Raw genomic sequence first — 20,027 nt, forward strand, 5'->3', positions numbered from 1 at the left:
GTATCTACTAGTGGAGGTATTACTCCGGAGAGTCTGGTACTAAAGCTCAGCTTAGGTCCTTCTGCAGGTTAAACCCATCCTAACTCCGCCCTCTAAAAATGGTGGGCGGTGAGTACAGAGGGGTAGATTCGTGTTGTTGGCCAATCACCGCCCTGCAAGTCATGGCTCAACCATCCATACTCCGAATTCTAATTTTTTTTGATCTTTTTTTCTTTCTTTGCTTAGTGGTTGCTTCCGTCCCGCGTAATTACCTGGGGGCATGACTTGGTACGCCATACGTAATTGGAGGACAGGCATCAATCATAATACGATGATATCAGGACTGACTGTCCAACGCCACAGAGCTTTGCCCGAGCTTCCCATTCACCTGTCTCAGTCGGGAAGTACCAAAATAGTCATTGAATACGGCCGACGAAGACGGTATAGTTTTAGTTGTGACTCAAAGGAATGAGCCAATTGGTTCATAAACCATGGGTGAACATTTGTAAGGAAGTGAGCCCTATGGACAAGAATGTAAAGCTTTCAGATGGTTGCTGAGAAATTCATCCTACCCATGGGCGACTGGAAACTACTGCATGGTAATTAAGCTTTGACATTTCACTCAATGACGGGGGGAGTAAGTAATAGTCAGACTGTTACGAGCGAGGTAAATTTTGGTAAGGTAATGAGGGGTGGAAGCCAGAAAAGCCGCTAAACGGCAGAAAAGATTACCAAGAAAAAACGCACATCTCAGATTTTTTTAGCAAGGAAAAAAAATTCCCACTGAGAAAGTCCCCACTCTCGCTTTCTTCTCCCTCTTTTCCCCTCTTCCACCGTCCTCTTCCTTTCCTCCCTTCACCTTCCTCTGTGAAGCCCACTGTCTCCCTTTTTTTTTAGGAGCAACACACATAGGCCCTTCTGTCCTATAATATTCAGGTCGAGTTAGCCCTCGATCCTGATCCTCTGTGTGTCGTTTCTTCGTTTTTGCACTTTACTATACAACCCCGCCTCTAAGGCTTTTCACAAAAAAAAAACCGCCAAAATGGTTAAGTACGTATCTCGCTTCCCACGGGTGACTCTCGTATGGCGAATGCCTTCAGATGTGATTTAATAGCCTACTGACTATGCGTTCAATAGCTTCACAATCGAAGAGGTTCGTTTTACTGGCCCCCATCAAGCTATATTCAGTCGCTCTGGATTCAAAATGTCGAAGAAAGGCGGGAAAAGAATAGCAAACCTGACAACACGTAGATTCGGTCCCTGATGGACAAGCCGAAGAACATCCGTAACATGTCCGTCATTGCTCACGGTAGGTCCACTCCCATTGCTCTGTTTATAGCATACATTTTGCGCAACAAGTATGTACTAATATGCGGCCTCTTTGGCATACAGTCGATCACGGAAAGTCCACTCTGTCCGACTCCTTGGTTCAGCGTGCTGGTGTCATCGCCGCTGCCAAGGCTGGTGAGGCCCGTTTCATGGATACTCGTGCTGATGAGCAGGAGCGTGGTATTACTATCAAGTCCACTGCTATCACCCTGTACTCCAAGTTTGATGACCCCGAGGATCTCAAGGAGATCGAGCAGGGTCACGACGGCAACGAGTTCCTGATCAACTTGATTGACTCTCCCGGTCACGTTGACTTCTCCGCTGAGGTCACTGCCGCCCTTCGTGTCACCGACGGTGCCCTGGTCGTTGTCGACTCTGTCTCCGGCTCTTGTGTCCAGACCGAGACCGTCCTTCGCCAGGCTATTGCTGAGCGTATCAAGCCCGTTCTGATCATCAACAAGATTGATCGTTCTATGATGGAGCAGCAGCTCCCCAAGGAGGATCTTTACCAGAACTTCTGCCGTATCATCGAGACCGTCAACGTCACCATCGCTACCTACGAAGACAAGGTTCTGGGTAACGTCATGGTTCACGCCGAGAAGGGTACCGTTGCTTTCGGTTCCGGTCTCCAGGGCTGGGCTTTCACTGTTCGCCAGTTCGCCATCAGGTACGCTAAGAAGTTCGGTGTTGACCGTAAGAAGATGCTTGAACGTCTGTGGGGTGACAACTTCTTCAATCCCAAGACCAAGAAGTGGACTACCAAGAGCACTGATGCTGATGGCAAGCCTCTGGAGCGTGCTTTCAACCAATTCTGCTTGGACCCCATCTACAAGATCATCGACGCCGTCACTAACAACAAGAGGGATCAAATCACCACTCTCGTCGAGAAGCTTGAGATCAAGCTTACTAGCGAGGAGAAGGAGTATGAGGGCAAACTGCTCCTCAAGACCATCATGCGCAAGTTCTTGCCTGCCGCCGATGCTATGTTGGAAATGATCTGTATCCATCTGCCTTCTCCCGTTACTGCCCAGAAGTACCGTGCTGAGACTCTGTACGAGGGTCCTCACGATGACGAAGCCTTCAACGCCATCAAGGATTGTAAGGCTGGTTCCAAGGAGGACCCCGCTCCCCTGATGCTCTACGTCTCTAAGATGGTGCCCACTTCCGACAAGGGTCGTTTCTATGCTTTCGGCCGTGTCTACTCGGGTATCGTCAGGTCCGGTCTCCAAGTCCGTATCCAGGGTCCTAACTACACCCCTGGCAAGAAGGAGGACCTGTTCATCAAGAAGATCCAGCGTACTGTTCTGATGATGGGCGGTAAGACTGAAGCCATTGACGACGTTCCCTGCGGTAACATCGTTGGTCTGGTTGGTGTTGACCAGTTCTTGCTCAAGTCTGGTACCCTCACCACCTCCGAAACCGCTCACAACCTCAAGGTCATGAAGTTCTCCATCTCTCCCGTCGTGCAGCGTTCCGTTGAGGTCAAGAACGCCGCAGATCTTCCCAAGCTTGTCGAGGGTCTTAAGCGTCTGTCCAAGTCCGATCCTTGTGTTCTGACCATGATTAACGAGTCTGGAGAGCACGTTGTTGCTGGTGCTGGTGAGTTGCATCTTGAGATTTGCTTGAAGGATCTCGAGGAAGATCACGCCGGTGTTCCCCTCAAGATTTCCGACCCTGTTGTCTCTTACCGTGAGTCCGTCTCTGGCAAGTCCAGCATGACTGCTCTCTCCAAGTCTCCCAACAAGCACAACCGTCTCTATGTCACTGCCGAGCCAATTGAGGAAGAATGTGCTCTTGCCATTGAGGCCGGCAAGATCAACCCCCGTGACGATTTCAAGACTCGTGCCCGTCTCATGGCTGATGACTATGGCTGGGATGTCACCGATGCCCGTAAGATCTGGACCTTCGGTCCCGACACCACCGGTGCCAACTTGCTGGTTGACCAGACCAAGGCCGTCCAGTACCTTAACGAAATCAAGGATTCTGTCGTCTCTGGTTTCCAGTGGGCTACTCGTGAGGGTCCTGTTGCTGAGGAGCCCATGCGTGCTGTCCGCTTCAACATTCTCGATGTCACCCTTCACGCTGATGCTATCCACCGTGGTGGTGGTCAGATCATCCCCACTGCTCGTCGTGTCCTGTACGCCGCTCAGTTGCTTGCAGACCCCAGTCTCTTGGAGCCTATCTTCAATGTTGAAATCCAGGTTAACGAGAACGCTATGGGTGGTATCTACGGTGTCCTTACCCGTCGTCGTGGTCACGTTTACGCCGAGGAGCAGAGACCCGGTACCCCTATCTACACCATCAAAGCCTACCTCCCTGTCAACGAGTCATTCGGTTTCACCGGCGACCTCCGCGCGGCCACCGGTGGTCAGGCCTTCCCTCAGTCCGTCTTCGACCACTGGGCAGTTCTTCCTGGTGGTTCTCCTCTTGATGTCACCACTAAGCCTGGTCAGGTCGTTACTGAGATGCGTAAGCGCAAGGGTCTCAAGGAAGTGGTTCCTGGATACGAGAACGTAAGTCCTTGATTCTACCCAAATCCTTTAAAGTCAGGATGCTAACAGTTCTGCACAGTACTACGACAAGCTGTAAACTCGTTGATTGCAATACTATTCTTATGAGATCGACGAACACAATACAGTGTCTATGCTAGGGCCGACACCCAAAAATTCAAAATAAAGTGCAACAGCTGAATGTCGTATGTGGATCTTCGACCACTAGAAGTAGAATCCAGGAGTGCATCTGCTATTGCTTTTCATCATCTATAGTTACGTTTACGAATGCGAGGGTTTTTACATGGTTCACTTACGATTTCACTGGTTGGACTCAATATTTAAATTGTAGCTCCCAAGTTCAAATCTTTCCACCACAGCCCTCGTAGCATCATTGTAGCGTCCTTTAGCCAGCCGTCCCTACAAGTAGCAAACCCAATGTCCACAACTACTAGAAATAGCGAAGCCGCACGTGTGCTGCATCATGGTGTCATGCAGAAATGCCAGTAACTATCACGTGATCTTTCCGTCATCCGCGTCGCCTCGCGTTTCCCCGGCTTGTTCTGTCCGCAAAGCTCTTATTATGTCCCCTCACTCTGACCTCTACATCATGGCCTGAGTATACTTTGGTCTGTCTGATTTGAGAAGCGCCATATTCCGCTATTTTTCACTTGCGCTATTTGAATTGTTATCATCACCGGGCACCGTAGCTCAGCTTCAGCTGGACTCGTTCGGGCCTTCAATTACTCTTAGCTACGACGCAGGACTGCAAAAGGCGACAAAGGCTGGGATAGATTGTGGGGTTAACATTACGTTGCTGTGCAGCACCATGAAGTTCTCAGAAAGCGAAGCCGCAGAGGTGAAGACTTGGGTGGTGCGCAAACTGGAAGACATGTAAGACTCTTTTACCATCGCGCGAGCTCAATCCTCCGTTGTTCCTTCGCTGTGCCCTTGTCTAGTGGTTTATGAAACTAATATAAACGAATTGGTGACTATGGTAGATCCGATGCCGATGCCGATGTGCTTGCGGACTATGTACTCGCGCTTATTAGAGCCGACGCTCCAGATGAAGAAATCCGGAAAGCGTCTGTGGAGGGATTGGAAGATTTCCTCAGAGAGCGTTCGTGAAAATGCGATCAACTTTGTTTGGAGAGTGTTCTAACCCAGTTGCTGAAATATAGATACGGTGCCATTTGTCGATGAGCTTTTCGCTACTTTTGCGCCGAAACAAACCGCTCCTCCCGCAAGCTCGCATCCGCTGAGCCAGCCGCAGATTTTTAATGACGCCAATGCGCCGGGATCAGGCTCTCAGCAACAAGCCCCGTTTAACCCCCCATCCGGCCCTTCGAAGGGTCCTTACGGGCCTACTATGGGCAATACCCCTCAGTCACAGACCGACTCGTCGAGCTATGGACGCAAGCGTAACTACCATGAAGGGTTCCAGGCAGATCAAGAGCGCGAAGAGGCTCCGCATAACAGGAACTTCAAGACGCCCCGACGCGGCCGAGGTGGCGGAAGAGGAGATTGGATGGGGCGCGACAACCGTGCAACTCCCGGCCAATACGCCCCCGCTCCCGCGGGTGGATTTCCTGTGATGCCTCCAACCTTCCCTTCGTTTGATCAGAATGACCCGATGGCGGCGATGATGGCCCTCCAGAGTATGGGGTTTCCACAAATGCCCGGCATGCCTCCTATGCCCATGCCAGCTCCTGGTGGCGGCGCTGGTCAGCCACAGGATCCAATGGCGCCAAAGAGCTCAGAACGGTGTCCCTTCTGGGATACACAAGGCATATGCTATTTGGGCGCTGCCTGTCCGTATCAGCATGACACACCTGGTATTCCGAAGGAGGACGGTAGGACAAATCCTCTTACTGACTTGCCACTGGTGTTGCTAACGATGCATTGCAGAATATGACCCGAAATCATCCAATATCGTGACGGACTTTCAGAGACGGAACACTGACACTCCACATCGTGGCAGCGACAGAGGCCGAGGCCGCGGCCGTGGTGGGGACAGGGGCGGATTTGGAGGACGGGGACGTCGATCCGAGTACTCTGCGGCAGGCCCTAACGAGGATACTTCTATCACCACTATTGTTGTTGAGCAAATCCCGGATGACAAACTCGATGAAGCATCGGTGAGGGAGTTCTTCTCTCAGTATGGCGACATCGTCGAGCTGTCTCTACAGCCTCACAAGAAGCTTGCATTGATCACATATGATAGCCACGCATCCGCCAAGCGCGCATGGTCTAGCCCCAAGGTGATTTTCGACAACCGGTTCGTCAAAGTTTACTGGCATAAGACGAAAGCAGATAAGAATGGTGATCATCGGCAAGGGGCCATTGAGGTCGAGCCGTTCAACCAGGAAGAGTTCGAGAGGCAGCAAGAAGCAGCGCAAAGGGCCTACGAGGAGAAGATGCAAAAGCGCAGGGAGACAGAGGAAGCCAAACAGGCGCTGGAGAAGCAGCGCGAGGAACTCCTGAAGAAACAGCAGGAAGAGAAGGAAAGACTGATGCAAAAACTTGGCGGGAACGATGTCAGCAACGGTGCTGCACCCTCAGATGGAGAAAGCGGTCCCTCACCCCAGGAGAATGTGAGCGATCAGACGAAGCAGCTGCGCGCACAATTGGCAGCTCTCGAAGCTGAAGCCAAGACCCTCGGAATCGATCCCAATGGCGCTGATTCTGGTGCGCCCTCGTATCGCGGTCGTGGTCGTGGATATCTGGGACGAGGCGGTTATGCGCCCCGAGGCCGTGGATACGATCCCAATCATCGTGGAGGATATCGCGGTCGTGGAGGAATGACCCGTGGCCGAGGAGGTGTGCTTCGTCTGGATAATCGACCCAGGAGAGTTGCCGTCTCGGGCGTTGAGTTGAACTCTGAGAAGGACGAAGCTTTGAGACAGTTCCTCATCGTGAGTGGTCTCCTTTCCTCATCTTTGCTTATCTATATCGAACTATGGCTAATGACATTGAATCCTAGGGTGTTGGTGAATATGAGTCTATTCAACCTAATCCGGAGCAATCGGACTCTGTGATAGTCGCATTCAAAGAGCGGTACATTGCAGAGAGATTCATGTTTGGACCATGGCAGATACCATCTGTCGGCGAAGTGCAGCTCACTTGGGTTCCCAACCCTCCCATCAGTGTGGCGCCCACGACACCAGGCTCTGGAATGGATACCAAAACCGGATCCGATGAGGATACTGTGATGGAGACCACGAGTACACCCCTTCCACCTGATCCATCGGCCGGACGGAGAGATGGAAATCATGAGGTTGATTACGACGTGGCAGAGGATGACGATAGTTGGGGGGTACAGTAGACATGACCCTTTCTTTCTCTGTATACCTAGATGGATATAACGACTGTTTTACATGGTAAAGAAACAAAAAAGCCTATGTCTACAGGTTCCCGAATAAAATCATGAGCCTTGTGTTTCCTGTACAGATCGTGTCTATATGAAGAATGAACGTGCATATTTAGTCCACGTTATTGTTCATCACCTGAGGTGGAGAGGTTTCTTAGTCCGTCCTCGGTAACTATTCACTAGACTTGTACATTTCTATTAGATCCTCCCCCGTCTACACAAACCCAAACCCCACCATATTCCCCCCCAACACAAACCCAAGGAAACCAGGAAAACCATGAGCCCCCAGTCCACCCCCTTTGAAGAAGGCGCCTTCCTCCCAGGCGGCCACAACACCGACCCTCCCCTCCCCCCAAATGACCCAACAATCGGGACAAAACTAAACCACTCGATGCTCCGCATCCGAGACCCGCAACGCTCCCTCCACTTCTACATCACCCTCATGGGCATGCGCACCGTCTTCACCATGAACACCGGCCCCTTCACAATGTACTACCTCGGTTTCCCGTCCAGCGCGGAAGACCGCGCCGACCTGTCCGCGTGGGCGGCTAAGGTTTCCGACCCGGCCAACCTCACCCAGACGCTGGGGCTGCTGGAGCTGTTCCATATCCATGGGACGGAGAAGCCCGTGGACGAGGGCGGTGTGGAGATGGCCAACGGGAACGCGCCCCCCAATCTGGGGTTCGGGCATCTGGGGTTCACGGTTCCGGATGTCGGGGCTACTGTCGAGAGGTTGAGGGCGGAGGGCGTCAAGGTTGTTAAGGAGTTGGGGGTTACCACTAGGGAGAGTATTCCGTTGAGTGAATGGGAGGAAAAGAGGGGTGTTGGGGTTGGGGAGATCCATCCGAATTATAAGGTGTTTTTTGATCAGATTGCTTATGTGGCTGATCCGGTGAGTTTCTTTTTCTTTTTCTTTTGGTTTCGGATTGTGGTGATAGAGGCTGACTGGGTGTTTAGGATGGGTATATTATTGAAATTCTTCCGCAGAATTGGCAGTGAGAATGTGCGTGGGGGAGTGTTGATGCTTGATACTGCTGTATATATGCGACCCTAGGTAGACTTGTATATACTACGTATATAGCCTCAAAGAATAGAACATAGCCGAAGATCCTGTCATGTTGATGTGAAATCTTGACTATATATGCTCAGAAGGTTGATGAATAAAGTTATCTCTCTTTTCTTTCAGCTTGCCCCAGCTCCTAGCCGTATTGCGTCGAATTTTTGATGCTCAGACACTTTTGCAGACCTACTTGGATATTGGAACATTAGTAATAATTCCATAGTAGAGTCTTTTCCTAATATTGAATGCAGGTATATGCATCCATAAGCTACAGGGACGAATACACCCACTTCCGATATGATAGTCTAACAGATCATTCTCTAGATATCTTTACGCTTAACTTGTGTATACAAATAAGATCATGACTCCGATACTGTTATAGACGCTTTTATACACATACTAATCAGCTGCGTCTGTCTTGTAGGAGACTTCCTCAGTTTTGGAACATTAGTGGTGAACTAAATTGTAGGTTAGGATGTTGTTCTCGTTACATATATATAGAAGAGTATAGATTTCCCCACACCAGCCTTGGACACAAACTGTAGAGATGAAGAATACGAGTTCCTTAATAAAAGGTAAATTCTTGAATTCCTAGTAAATTTATGAATAAAGGAAGGCCTTTTATACTGGCCTACAATCACGTGGTTGCAGACAAAGAGCCTTTAGGCAACTATATAAACCATAGTCTCTTATTGATGGAAGAACTGATTCTGAGATTTTGATATAGGAAAGAAATCTATAAGAAGTTTGGATCTGAGATCAGCATTGGCGATACCATCGCGGAAAAGGCGTAGTTGTACAACTTTAATCCTACCCATGCGGTCAACGAGATGTCCCTTCCGACCTATTGAATACCTGTTAACTATGACTAAATCAGACCCTCGTACTAGCTCCAGAGGCTCATCATCCACAGCCACCCTAGTGATATCTCCACGGGCTCAAACTGAGGTTTGCCGAATACGAGCTTTCCCAACAAGCTTGGTGCCGTCAAAATCGGCCAATGCATAATTCCCTTGCATATACGAAGATTTCAACGAACCACGGATAGCTGCAGATCAAGACCCGATCCAATGGTTCGGGATCTGACTTGTCCAGCGACCTGCTCGGATTAGGAAAACACTGCCCCGGGCCCGATAAGCTGTCCCGAACATAGAGTTGAGCAAGCGAATACGATAGGCATAGCCATGTGTCTGACAACGTAGAGTGTCGTATTGGGGCAAAAACAAGAACTTCTATGTTTTCTTCTGGATGTTAATCGGAGTTATATATATGGCGTCTGTGTCCCCTTCATGGAGGTGGAATCTCTAAAACAATTCAAATCTGCCTTCTCTTTACACAGCAAATCACCGGTCTGAACCTGCATCATGAAGTCATTGATTTGGGCACTACCTTTTATTCCGTTGGCATATGCGAATGGCAATTCTTCATCATGTCGCTGCCAACCACACCAGAGCTGCTGGCCCTCTGAACAAGAGTGGAACTCTCTCAACAGTTCCATCAACGGAAACCTAGTGGCAGTACAGCCTATCGCAGCCGTCTGCCATGAAGGTGACTGGGATAGTTCAGCCTGTAAGGAAGTCATGGCGTCCTGGACTAACTCGACCTGGCGAGCAGCGCAGCCCGGTGCCGTGCAATGGGAAAACTGGGAGTCTTGGCCGGAGCATAATCAAACATGCTACATCGAGAGTCCACGAAACACACCATGTGGGCAGGGCCAGATCTCCCTCTATTCGACACTCGCCAAATCAGCATTCGATATCCAGGAGACGGTGAAGTTCGCAAAGCAACATAACCTTCGTCTCGCGATCAAGAACTCAGGGCATGATTTCCTGGGCCGTGCTTCCGCCCCAGAGTCACTGCAAATCCTTACTAATGGGATGAAGGATATTAAGATGGTGGACAAGTTCACTCCTGCTGGTGCCCCACAGGGTAAAGATGAAGGACAAGCGGTTACGATAGCCGCCGGTGTCAGTCTGCAGGAGTTGTACGCTGCTGTCGCCGCGAATAATAGAACCGTTGTTGCTGGATCTGCCCACACGGTTGGTGCTGCAGGCGGGTATATTCAAGGTGGTGGACATTCTGCCCTGGGGCCATGGAAGGGGATGGCTTCGGATAATGCGCTTGAGTTCACCATTGTGACTGCCAATGTAAATGACAACAATGCCTCCCTGCTCAAGAAGGTCCATGCTGATCATACCACTGCAGGGAGATCTAGTCGTAGCAAACGAGTACCAGAACAAAGACCTATTCTGGGCTCTCCGAGGCGGAGGTGGAGGGACCTTTGGAGTTGTCGTGAGCGTTACAGTCCGTACATTCGACGACGCACCCCTCATCCTAGTCAACTTCAACATCACAACCTCAGCGGGGAATCCTCAATACTGGGATGCCGTGACGACGTTCCACGCATCTCTTCCAAAGATAAACGACGCCAAAGGCGGCGGATATTACTGGATTGCTCCGGATACCGAATTAACGGAGAACACCAGCGTCTCAGCAATAACCCAAACATTCATTTTTCCTAATCAAACAGACACAGCACAGATTGACCGTCTTTATGCCCCTCTCATTTCGAAACTGAACGGTACCACGGGTGTATATACCCAATACGCCTCTTACCCAATCCCGAGCGTTGGCTTCCTCTTTTCCAAGATCTTCCTCACTGGAAACTCCGACCTAGCGGGTGGCACGGGCTTATTAGGCTCGAGGCTCTTCTCCAGGGACCTCTTATCATCCAACAATGGGTCCAAGAAACTAAGTTCCGCACTGCGCTCTATCCGCGTCGACCCCGGCTCAGCCATACTCGGCCATCTCGTAGCTGGCGGCGCCGTAGCAGACAACGCAGGAAAGGTAGACAGTGCGCTCAATCCTGCGTGGAGGAAAGCAATTACCCATATCGTTATCCCCAGGGGCTGGGAGCCGAATGCCACTTTGGCAGAGCAGGAGGCCGTGAAAAAGAACCTCACTGATGTGGAAATACCGATCCTGAGATCTGTCGAGGGGACCGATAAGATGGGCGCTTATTTGAATGAGGCAAATGCTTATGAGTCGGAGTTTCAGAGTTCGTTCTGGGGAGAGAATTATCAGCGTCTGCTGGAGGTCAAAAAGAAATGGGATCCTGAGAGTCTGTTTGTTGTGAGAAGAGGTGTTGGGAGTGAAGAGTGGGATGAATGGGGTCTTTGTCGGGCTGCGAAGTAGATGTTTACCTCTTTGGGCATCATGTGTTGAGAGCTATTCTGGATTTCTGCTTTTGCTTTTCTCTTTGCTCATCCCTGTTTCTCTCCTTTTTATATCGAACTAGTACCGTCGGTTGAGCTCTTTGAGAAGATTGTATCGTTAGGTATTTTAATATGTTCTGGTTGTACAAACTCCCCTCTATTGGCTGAGCTACAGGAGATATTTAATGTACACCAGTTGCAGTATGATAGCATGGGTTACTGCCGAACCTATCAGTTAGACCCGGATTTACAGTAGCCACTGTATTCATAAAGCCTATGTTGCCATACCTCGCTGCCGCCGCTGCCTAATGATTGATTTTGATGACAAGAACACACCACAAAATTCCTCCAAAACCAAAACGGTACATAAGGCAAGCAGCCACATGGCAATCCCAATCCAAGTATGCGCCATGGTGATGTCGATAAACACCCAAACAATGCATTATGCACCATGCAACTTTAAGCATCCATCGTGCAAAACAATGGGGGAAAATGAAACATCGCTGAGATGATTAAGAAATCCAAAGCCAAAAGTGTAAGTAGTCATGATCCAAAGAGAGGGTTACGTCCGTGAGAACCGCCACTTGGTGTTGAGCGAGTGCTGACGCTGTTTGAGTGACCGGAGGGGTAATTCTTTTCATCCTCGCTGTCGCTGTCCATTTGATCCAACAGGCGATCGATTTCGTCACCGGCCTGAGCTTCTAATCCCACACCCGAGCCACGATAACCCGGGGGAGGCGGAGCCGTGTCCACAGTAATGTGCGTGTCTTGACTCCCAGGTGCGCTGTGCTTAGTCTGCGTAGGTGTAATGCTGCTATGTGTATGATTCGGCTGACTGCGGGAGGGCTGTGAATTGGAGCAATAACCCGAAGGGCCCGGACTGGACATGAAGAGTAGCGTCTCTATCGCATCTTGTTCCATGGACGAGTTTTGTGAATGGCTTTGCTGACTAGATAGGCCGTTGTACGGCAATGGACGGAGAGGAGGTGTCTCAGGAACCAATACCGTTTCTGAGCTGGAGTTTCGTTTTATTGTACTGATACTTTGCTGAGAATGATGCCGTCGATGGCGAGGGTAAGGGAAGTTCTGTGTCTGACTAGTCGGGTCGTTTGGGTTCGGGCGCCTGCGCCTACTGCTGTCACTTCTTGGAATGATATCTGCAGGTGGTGCGAGTTTCGCAAAACTGGGTAGTGAAGAAAGTGGGGTGTGCGATTTTCGTGGATCGCTCTTCAAAGATGGTGCTGAGTCTTCAGATCTGGCTGTCGGGGATAATCGCATCGGATCGTTGATTGAGTAGAGATGGGATCTTGGTAGTGTATCTGGTACAGACATAGAAGTAATCGCGCCAGGAGAACCAGGCTCCATCAGGCCTTGAATGTCACCTCCCCGTCCTATCCGTTCGAACCGCTCGGTAGCGGGAGTTGAAGATGAACGGTCACCATGAAGCAAATCCAACGGTAATTTGTTCTGGGAGCCCTGTGACCGCCGGCTTGCTTCGATCTTAGCCGCAGCGTAAGACAGACGTGTGCGAAGGTGCACAGACAACTGCGCTGGTATCAGCAATAGAGTTCAGAAAAGACGACCTACGGAGTCTCGTTACCGCTGCAATCCTATTTCCGTGCCCAGCCGAGTTAATGCTTTTAGACCGACGTCTCTCGGAAATGGTTCCACTTGAACTACTAGGTTGATCCTCCACCAATGGTTTGATAAAGCCAGTTGCACTTCTCTTGTGGCCCGCAGCTATCCCAGAAGGGCTTGGAGGTTCTGGAACCGCCGTGAAATTATTGTTGTGCACACTGGAAACGGAAGGTTTGGATGCAGCCTGCTTCCTGTCTAGCGCATCGCCTATGGTTATTTGGGTATATCTAGGCCGTATCTGTGATCTATCAGGGGAAGAGCGAGACCTCGTGGTCGGATACCCTTTACTCGATGATTCTTGGGAATGGGAGACGACGCCTGTTGGCGAGGCTGGAGTGGGAGCTCGGCTAGAAGCCACATGGAGTGTATATTCTGATGTAGGCTCGACCGTCGTACTCGCAGGAACAATTGAAGGCTGCGGCTCTGAAGCATGATTGCTATGCTGCCCTGAATTGGTTGAATCCAAACGGTCGTTCATAGGGTGTTTGGTATCATACTGCAGCGAAGAAGGCTGCGTATGTTGCACGTGTTGGCGCCCATGTAAATGCGGCAATCCGCTCATCCTGACTGAGGGGCAGCGAATCGCGCAGGACGCGGCCGTGAAGACTGGGAACCTTGGGGGTTCAGTCCACGACGACCGACGAGATACAGCTGTAGCAATGTACACAAACGGTAGGTCTCGCAATTGGACCAAGATGATCAATTGCCTAGCTGTGGCTGGTGTCCTCGAACCATAGAGGTGATCTTCAATTCCAAGCGCCGAACAATCTAATCTCCGCCCGGGTCATGGGTGTTGGCGCGGGAACGTCCAATGCGGAGCTATCAACCCTATTCCTGATACACCGTTTACAGAACAATCGCGCTGCGCAAATAGCCTCAATTGGGATTAAATTCCGCACTTCGCTTGGCTGCAAGGGATGCCTATTTAGAGTCCCCTCTTCGAACGCAAGGAGTGACTTGTAGCGACGAACGGGGACAAGCACGTTTCGTCCCCACACGTAACTTAGTTCCGACACTTGCTCGATTGAAGTGAGGAGACACGGGTGAGGATTGAAAATGAAGCCAGAAGCACATGGAGCATACCGGGCTGAATGATCTTCGGGCTGTCAAGTCAAGTAGTATTTTGTTTAACCTTCGAGTGGCCAACTCTATTCCAGTCGACGCGTTCCGCGGCGCGGTCACGTGGGACATTCCGCCTGCATGCCCAGGCAAGCAGTACTTAGGTGTCGTATCAACAGCCGCACGTGAAGAAAAGCAACATGACAGCGGAAGGATCGGCTCCAAAAGAGGCAACGCATCAACACCTGACACTAACAATGACCCCAACCTTGAAGAATAAAAGACACATTCTATTCCTTGGTATATATCATCAGATATAATTCAACGCCATCCACCATGCAGCATATCAATAGATACATATGGGCATTATCCCAGAAAACGAACTTTTGCCATCCAATATACATGCAACGATAAAAAATTGCCAAGACATCCAAGGTTACTTGCGCTTCTTGCCTCCACCTCCTCCATCTTCGTCTGTATTCTTTCGTTTCTTGCCCTCTCGCCGCCAGTAATCGTCGCGTTCCCGTTTCTCCCGGGCTTCCTTCTTCTCCAAACTGTCGGCGACCTTGGCGCGATAGACCTGTCTCCGCTCTTCCTGCTTGGCTGCGCGTCGAGCTTGCTTGTCGTTCCGCATGGTGGTCAGCTTTTGCATAAGGTCTCGTGCCTTCTTCTCCTCTCCTCCAAGGACAACAGCCCGCTTTTGCATATAGGTCTGGTCCTTGTGCGGTTTCATCTTGGTGATCTGGGATTTGAATGGAAGGTCTTTAGCCAGCTGCCGTGGGACACGGAGGGGATTGAAATGGCGCTCTTGTCGTTCAATGGGACGATAGGCAGAGTCCTTCTGCAGGGGCGTTGGGATACCCTTCTCACGGCGCACTTCGCCGGTGAGACGCATTCCCTTCCACCCACTATCGCCTGCACTGTCTTCTTCTAGGTCAAGCAAGTTTGTTACCGGGTTGTAGAATCGATGTGGTTTGATAGGATACCACGCGCGTAAGAAGACAATGTCACTCATAAGAATCTTGTCTTCAAATGTCGCACGGAAGCAACCTTCGGGCTTGCTCAAAGCTCGCTTGACTTGACCTCGGATGCCAGATACGGTTCGAATCGCGGTACCCTCAAACTTGGCAATCTCAAGGGAAGAGTTGAACATATCCTTGATGAAGGCGGTGTTCTTGAAGATCTTGTAAGGTGTACCAGTCAACTTGAGCTTCTTCACAATATCCGTATGTTCATCCACGCTCAGCACTACTCCGGTTGCCGCGATTCGGAAACCTGGAGCCTTGTTGGAGAAAGATTGCACGCAGCAGAAACCGGTGTTTGGTGCAACGAGTGGCCCATAGAAGGTGCCAAAGCAGTGCATGTGTTCTGGCGTGTATTTAAGCATGCGGTTACGCGTGCGGTTGTCGGATGTGCTGTACATTGGTAGGGTCTGGAAGCGACGCCATCCGAGAGAAAAGATCAAGGGATCGTTACTCTTCAAAATCTTCTTGTGCCAACGGTGTCTCTTGATCCGAATCTGCACGTATCCAAATCGGTCTTCAGTGGGTGCCAGTCCACCGACGATGACAGGGTAGCGAGGATTGAATTTTGTCGCAAATTCGCAAGGTACATTTTCCAGAACGATACGGGCATAGGTTCCAGCCTTGAAACCTTCAGCTCTCGCTCTTGAAGCTGGGTCTAAAGTATCAAATTCGGCCCGGTTGATGTCTAGCTGCTTCTGCAGCTTCGCCTTCTGTGCATCATACCATTCATCTTCACCGAACTCTTCATCGCCTCCACCGTCTTGGCGTGAGTTATCCTTGGAGTTGGCGAAACCCTCACGGTCTTCCTCTTCAAAGCGCAACCTCAGCTCTTCCTTCTTCTTAGCGTTTCGTTCGCGCTCTGCTTCGAGATCCACGGATCCCTCATCGCCTGAGCCCTCTTCTTGCTCCTTCTCATCTGAGATGCCATTGAACACCTCGCCAGTCTCCAGGTCCTCGAAGTCTCCATCTCCTTCGTCATCCTCGTCAAAGGCATCATCAACATCCGAATCATCGTCATCCCCGTCGCCGGACAATCGAGCAGTGGCGAATCGACTCCGTAGAGATTCAATCATCTCTTCATCCCGCCATTTCCGCTCTAACTCCTCATAGTCGAACTCGGGAATGGCACGATATTCCGATTGCTCTTCCTTTTCGTTGTTGGTTTTCTTGAAGAAATCGTCGGCATCTTCTTCGATCTCCCCGTCGGCATCCTCCTCTTCATCTTTACCGGACCATCTCCGAATTACGTCAAGAGGAGTGATAGATTCGTCGTACATCATGCGAGACAGGTCAGCGACACGATACTTTGGTCTTTTGGCATGGAGCGCTTTGGCGTTGTCGAGCATTTTCTCTTTCCACCGAACAGCGCCATCCTCATCGTCATCGTCATCGTCTTCATCAAGATCTTCCTCGCCATCACTTTCCAATACTTGATCTTCAACAGACGAAATGGATCCGAGATCAGAATCACTGTCGGCGAATGCGATGTCCCCTTCGTCGTGGCGGCTTTTGCCCTCCTGTTTCTCCCTAAAGCTTGCTTCGAAGTCGGCAGGTGCGGACACGTCAATGTTTTCGTCATCACTTTCGTCTTCCAGCTCATCCTCATCATCATCCTCAGCGCTCTCGAAACCTTCATCTTCCTCTGCATGATCTCCTTCTCCATCCATGAATCTCGCATGTCTCCTGTGTTTCCTTCCTGCGCCCTCCTCCTCATCGTCCGCCTTCTCTATGGCCTCACCGCCTCGGAATAGACGGACACCTCCATCGGCTTCACCAAGGAGTTTACGTTCACCCTGAAGGCCAACGACGAGCTGTTCACCCAAGCCACGATCTTCATCTTCAGACTCGTCTTCTCCTTTGTTGAAATTGGATGTCTTGACGTCGATATACACAGCATCTTTATCGACCAACACACCGCCAACGTCAGACATAGGAGCGAAGAGTAACTTTTGCTTCTCCCCTAGCCTGCGTTTGCTTGCCTTGCCTGAGGCTTTCGCCATTTGTTGATCCATGAAGGGCGTGGGGCATGGGTCTGGAAGTGACTCAATGCCGGAGACAGTTAGATCACCCACTCCGGGTACATGCACTCGCGCTCCCTGAGCTGAGAAGTTTGTACCTCGTAAATAACCGTAGAGAGCTACTGTCCGGTCACACTTCGGATTCTCTTCGATCTGGGTCGGCGGCGTAATATCCAGAAAGCGATCTGCGAGCGCATAAGGGTGTGAATTGCGCCACACTAACGGCCTAGGGTTCTTCATGACCGACAGGAAACGGGAGAGGTTGTGTATTTCGCGATCGGGATACCGGCCATTGACGACACCAGAAAGGTAGAAGAGCTTAGCACCATTGTAAAGCTCGCTCCAAAAGCGATGCTTCAAGCGCTTCTTCGCCATTCGAAGGGTGCTCTGTTTCTTGAAAAGGTCCAGGTGGGTTAAGATGCCGAACACATTTCCTGGCATACCACTGGAAGACAAGACGTTCAGGAACTCCATAGTCTCCATCTCGAATCCATAGTTACCGTCAATCATCAGAAGCACAATATCGGCGATTTTCGCGACATCGATCATACTGGCAAGGGAATCGGAGGGACATTCGAGGAAAGTGAGCCGGCGCCGTTTGGATGTCACCACAGTCAAGGGTCCTTTGGGGGTGCTGAGGGTCTGTTTCGTGTAGCGACGGATCAAGGATTTAACGAGAGTCGTTTTTCCAACCTAATCGAATCCCAAGTTGTCAGACACTTTTTGATCCTCTGTATATCCATGTAGAAAACTTACACCCGGCGGCCCAACGATTGCAACGACAAGTGGAGGTGCCTCCTCAGGCACACGATCCACCAGCGGTACATGAAGTCTCTTTTCTTTAATCTACATCGACTGGTCGTTAGTCCCTGAAACCGTCGAGAATTGCCATTTAGCTCATACATCATGCGACCGCGCGCCAGCTTTATTTCCCTTTCCAGGATTCGAGAATGCGAAGGCTTTCGGATTAGGGCCTATAATCGCGATCTCCGCATCAGTAAATGTATACCACCGGAGAGAAATCAAAATGCATAAATTATCGCAATCAAATCCTATACGGAGTACATACCATCATGCTTCTTTTTCTCCTTCGAGGGTCGATGGACCCTGTTCGACTGGTTTTCCATTGTCGAGAAACAAGGTCAGCGACCTCTGAGAAAAAAAAACCTTTTCCCTTTGGACGACAGAACTCGTAGCAGAGTCGAGCAATCCGTGAGCAGCTTTAGGTAGCTTGGTCCAAAATTATTATCTCCATTTTCTTTTCTCGGGACGGATTTTTGCAAGCCCCGACGTCTTCCCGCTTGGAAACTAAAAGTTTCTTATTGTCGACACCTTACTGCCTGAGGTACTAAGTTTCTGATAAGAATTGTTATCTCTTACGTGCACGTGCTCTCCGGGCCGGGGTAAGTGAAGGGCCCACCTTATCGGTCCGATAGATAAGAACTATAAGAAAGAGGGTTCAGGATTCGAGGGATGTTGAAGGCAGTTTCTTGAAGTATTCAAGAGACATTTTTACTATTAAATTGTTTTTACTGTTTAGAAATAGAACACACCATTATTAGCAATGAACATCATGATATAAACGCTGAGACCAAATACTGGTTCGCCAGAACTTGAATATAATTAGAGGCTTACTATGATCAAGTACAAGTCGTTCGTTGGGTATCTTGTGGGCATAAGACCAGTTCAACTCCCAATCGATTCGCTTGCTAGGCGCCAAGCCGCTGATAAGTCACCCGATTTATCGTGGTACAGATACGCGTATGTGTGGACAGCAGCGCTGCGGAGTATTGTGGATGCTCCAAAGACTCTAATGTAATTGAATGATAGATTTCCTGCCTGAGTTTCTGAACATTGAGAATGTGGAACTAAGATTATTTCATAACTTAAAGATATATATTGCATTTGCTCCCTTGAACTTACATAATTGAATATCAGCTCAATGCCTGAATCGGAACCTGTATTTCCTTTTGTTCTTCACAAAGTACAGCGTAGTTGTTAGATCATAGACCGCGAATTCTTCCGGACTTCTACATAAAAGGACCAGCCAGGTTACGACTACGGTGTCCCCGGAATATCAAAACAGGTGTTTCTGTGAGGGGCAATTTCTGCATGCCTGTCGCTTTTGCTCTGACAAAGACAGTCTACCAACCTCAGCCTTATGTGGGGTTGTCTCCACAGTCTGGAGTGGGTTAACGTTGGGAGATCTATATACTTTAACTCAAAAGTTAGAAGATAGCGTGTAGCTTATCTACATAGTCGAAGCATCATCCTGATGGAGTGTGACAAGGAAACTAACAAGTGGCGTTAGGGTTGTTTCTTCATAGGATGTGATGAACGAGGCCTTGTGATACCCTTCAAATCGAGTGCATTATTCAACTGACTTGGCAGTAAATGTGTCTACTACTCGATTTTAAGCTACAAATATTGGTGGTTGATGTCCGAGAATAGACCCAAAAAGATAATTGTTGATAAATAGGGCTAGTATATACATACATGCCCAGTACAAAGGGATTCATAAAAGAAGCGGCCTAGCTGGTAATTTGTAAATCAAGCCGGTAGGTACCAGAGCTGATTTAAACCGTAATCTAAATGAAACCGACGAATGCTGCAATTGATAAAGTGATAAGGACTTAAGACTGACGATCCATGCAACTAGGCTGCAGGGTAACAAGGCTAATTTAAGTGAAATATAAATGGAACATCGCAGGTCTTTAGTTGAGGCTGCCCGTTCGACCATCTAGACTATTTAGATTTTCCTTTTCACATTGTTCATTGGTCGAAACATTTTGACTTCGACGTGGCGAAGAGGGGAGAGGAAAAAAAAAAATTTAAAAATAAAAAG

General features: G+C 49.7%; 7 protein-coding genes across 7 annotated transcripts; 5 read left to right on the forward strand and 2 right to left on the reverse strand.

Annotated features, from left to right (window-relative positions):
- Positions 1 to 838: 838 nt before the first annotated feature.
- Positions 839 to 4,120, forward strand: F9C07_7542 (putative translation elongation factor EF-2 subunit). The gene is made up of 5 exons (XM_041285544.2): positions 839 to 1,029; positions 1,117 to 1,132; positions 1,231 to 1,288; positions 1,372 to 3,821; positions 3,880 to 4,120. Exons 1-5 carry the CDS (start codon positions 1,022 to 1,024, stop codon positions 3,895 to 3,897), a joined length of 2,550 nt encoding a protein of 849 aa, XP_041145235.1. The 5' UTR covers positions 839 to 1,021; the 3' UTR covers positions 3,898 to 4,120.
- A 506-nt stretch (positions 4,121 to 4,626) lies between these two features.
- F9C07_2231535 (CCCH zinc finger and RRM domain protein) lies at positions 4,627 to 7,122 on the forward strand (the record flags this gene model as incomplete). Its single annotated transcript, XM_041291399.1, has 5 exons — positions 4,627 to 4,691; positions 4,799 to 4,917; positions 4,979 to 5,650; positions 5,706 to 6,712; positions 6,781 to 7,122. 5 exons carry the CDS (start codon positions 4,627 to 4,629, stop codon positions 7,120 to 7,122), a joined length of 2,205 nt encoding a protein of 734 aa, XP_041145236.1.
- Positions 7,123 to 7,444: 322 nt separating this feature from the next.
- F9C07_7544 (putative lactoylglutathione lyase) lies at positions 7,445 to 8,166 on the forward strand (the record flags this gene model as incomplete). The annotated part of the gene is made up of 2 exons (XM_041291407.2): positions 7,445 to 8,059; positions 8,125 to 8,166. The coding sequence occupies 2 exons, from the start codon at positions 7,445 to 7,447 to the stop codon at positions 8,164 to 8,166; spliced, it is 657 nt and encodes a 218-aa protein (XP_041145237.2).
- Positions 8,167 to 9,591: 1,425 nt separating this feature from the next.
- Positions 9,592 to 11,422, forward strand: F9C07_7545 (putative FAD/FMN-containing isoamyl alcohol oxidase MreA-like protein; the record flags this gene model as incomplete). Its single annotated transcript, XM_071511649.1, has 2 exons — positions 9,592 to 10,407; positions 10,433 to 11,422. 2 exons carry the CDS (start codon positions 9,592 to 9,594, stop codon positions 11,420 to 11,422), a joined length of 1,806 nt encoding a protein of 601 aa, XP_071365273.1.
- Positions 11,423 to 11,969: 547 nt separating this feature from the next.
- Positions 11,970 to 13,821, reverse strand: F9C07_1471773 (uncharacterized protein). The gene is made up of 2 exons (XM_071508118.1): positions 13,043 to 13,821; positions 11,970 to 12,987 (listed from the first exon to the last, which is right to left on the reverse strand). The coding sequence occupies exons 1-2, from the start codon at positions 13,640 to 13,642 to the stop codon at positions 11,986 to 11,988; spliced, it is 1,602 nt and encodes a 533-aa protein (XP_071365274.1). The 5' UTR covers positions 13,643 to 13,821; the 3' UTR covers positions 11,970 to 11,985.
- A 331-nt stretch (positions 13,822 to 14,152) lies between these two features.
- Positions 14,153 to 14,419, forward strand: F9C07_7547 (uncharacterized protein; the record flags this gene model as incomplete). Its single annotated transcript, XM_071511650.1, has 1 exon — positions 14,153 to 14,419. The coding sequence occupies one exon, from the start codon at positions 14,153 to 14,155 to the stop codon at positions 14,417 to 14,419; it is 267 nt and encodes an 88-aa protein (XP_071365275.1).
- A 156-nt stretch (positions 14,420 to 14,575) lies between these two features.
- On the reverse strand, positions 14,576 to 18,309 carry F9C07_7548 (putative ribosome biogenesis protein; the record flags this gene model as incomplete). The annotated part of the gene is made up of 4 exons (XM_041291398.1): positions 14,576 to 17,875; positions 17,939 to 18,028; positions 18,086 to 18,156; positions 18,252 to 18,309. The coding sequence occupies 4 exons, from the start codon at positions 18,307 to 18,309 to the stop codon at positions 14,576 to 14,578; spliced, it is 3,519 nt and encodes a 1,172-aa protein (XP_041145240.1).
- Positions 18,310 to 20,027: the final 1,718 nt, after the last annotated feature.

This window comes from Aspergillus flavus, chromosome 3 (genome assembly GCF_009017415.1).
Source record: "Aspergillus flavus chromosome 3, complete sequence".
Classification (NCBI taxonomy): domain Eukaryota; kingdom Fungi; phylum Ascomycota; class Eurotiomycetes; order Eurotiales; family Aspergillaceae; genus Aspergillus; species Aspergillus flavus.

What these genes read in the sequence shown, in the direction of transcription:
- F9C07_1471773 (XM_071508118.1), bottom strand. Translation starts at nt 13,642, where the DNA reads ATGAGCGGATTGCCGCATTTACATGGGCGCCAACACGTGCAACATACG. An exon ending in ACGGAAATAGGATTGCAGCG is followed by an intron (nt 12,988 to 13,042) that starts GTAACGAGACTC and finishes ATACCAGCGCAG; the next exon opens with TTGTCTGTGCACCTTCGCAC.
- F9C07_7542 (XM_041285544.2), top strand. An exon ending in CATGTCCGTCATTGCTCACG is followed by an intron (nt 1,289 to 1,371) that starts GTAGGTCCACTC and finishes TTTGGCATACAG; the next exon opens with TCGATCACGGAAAGTCCACT.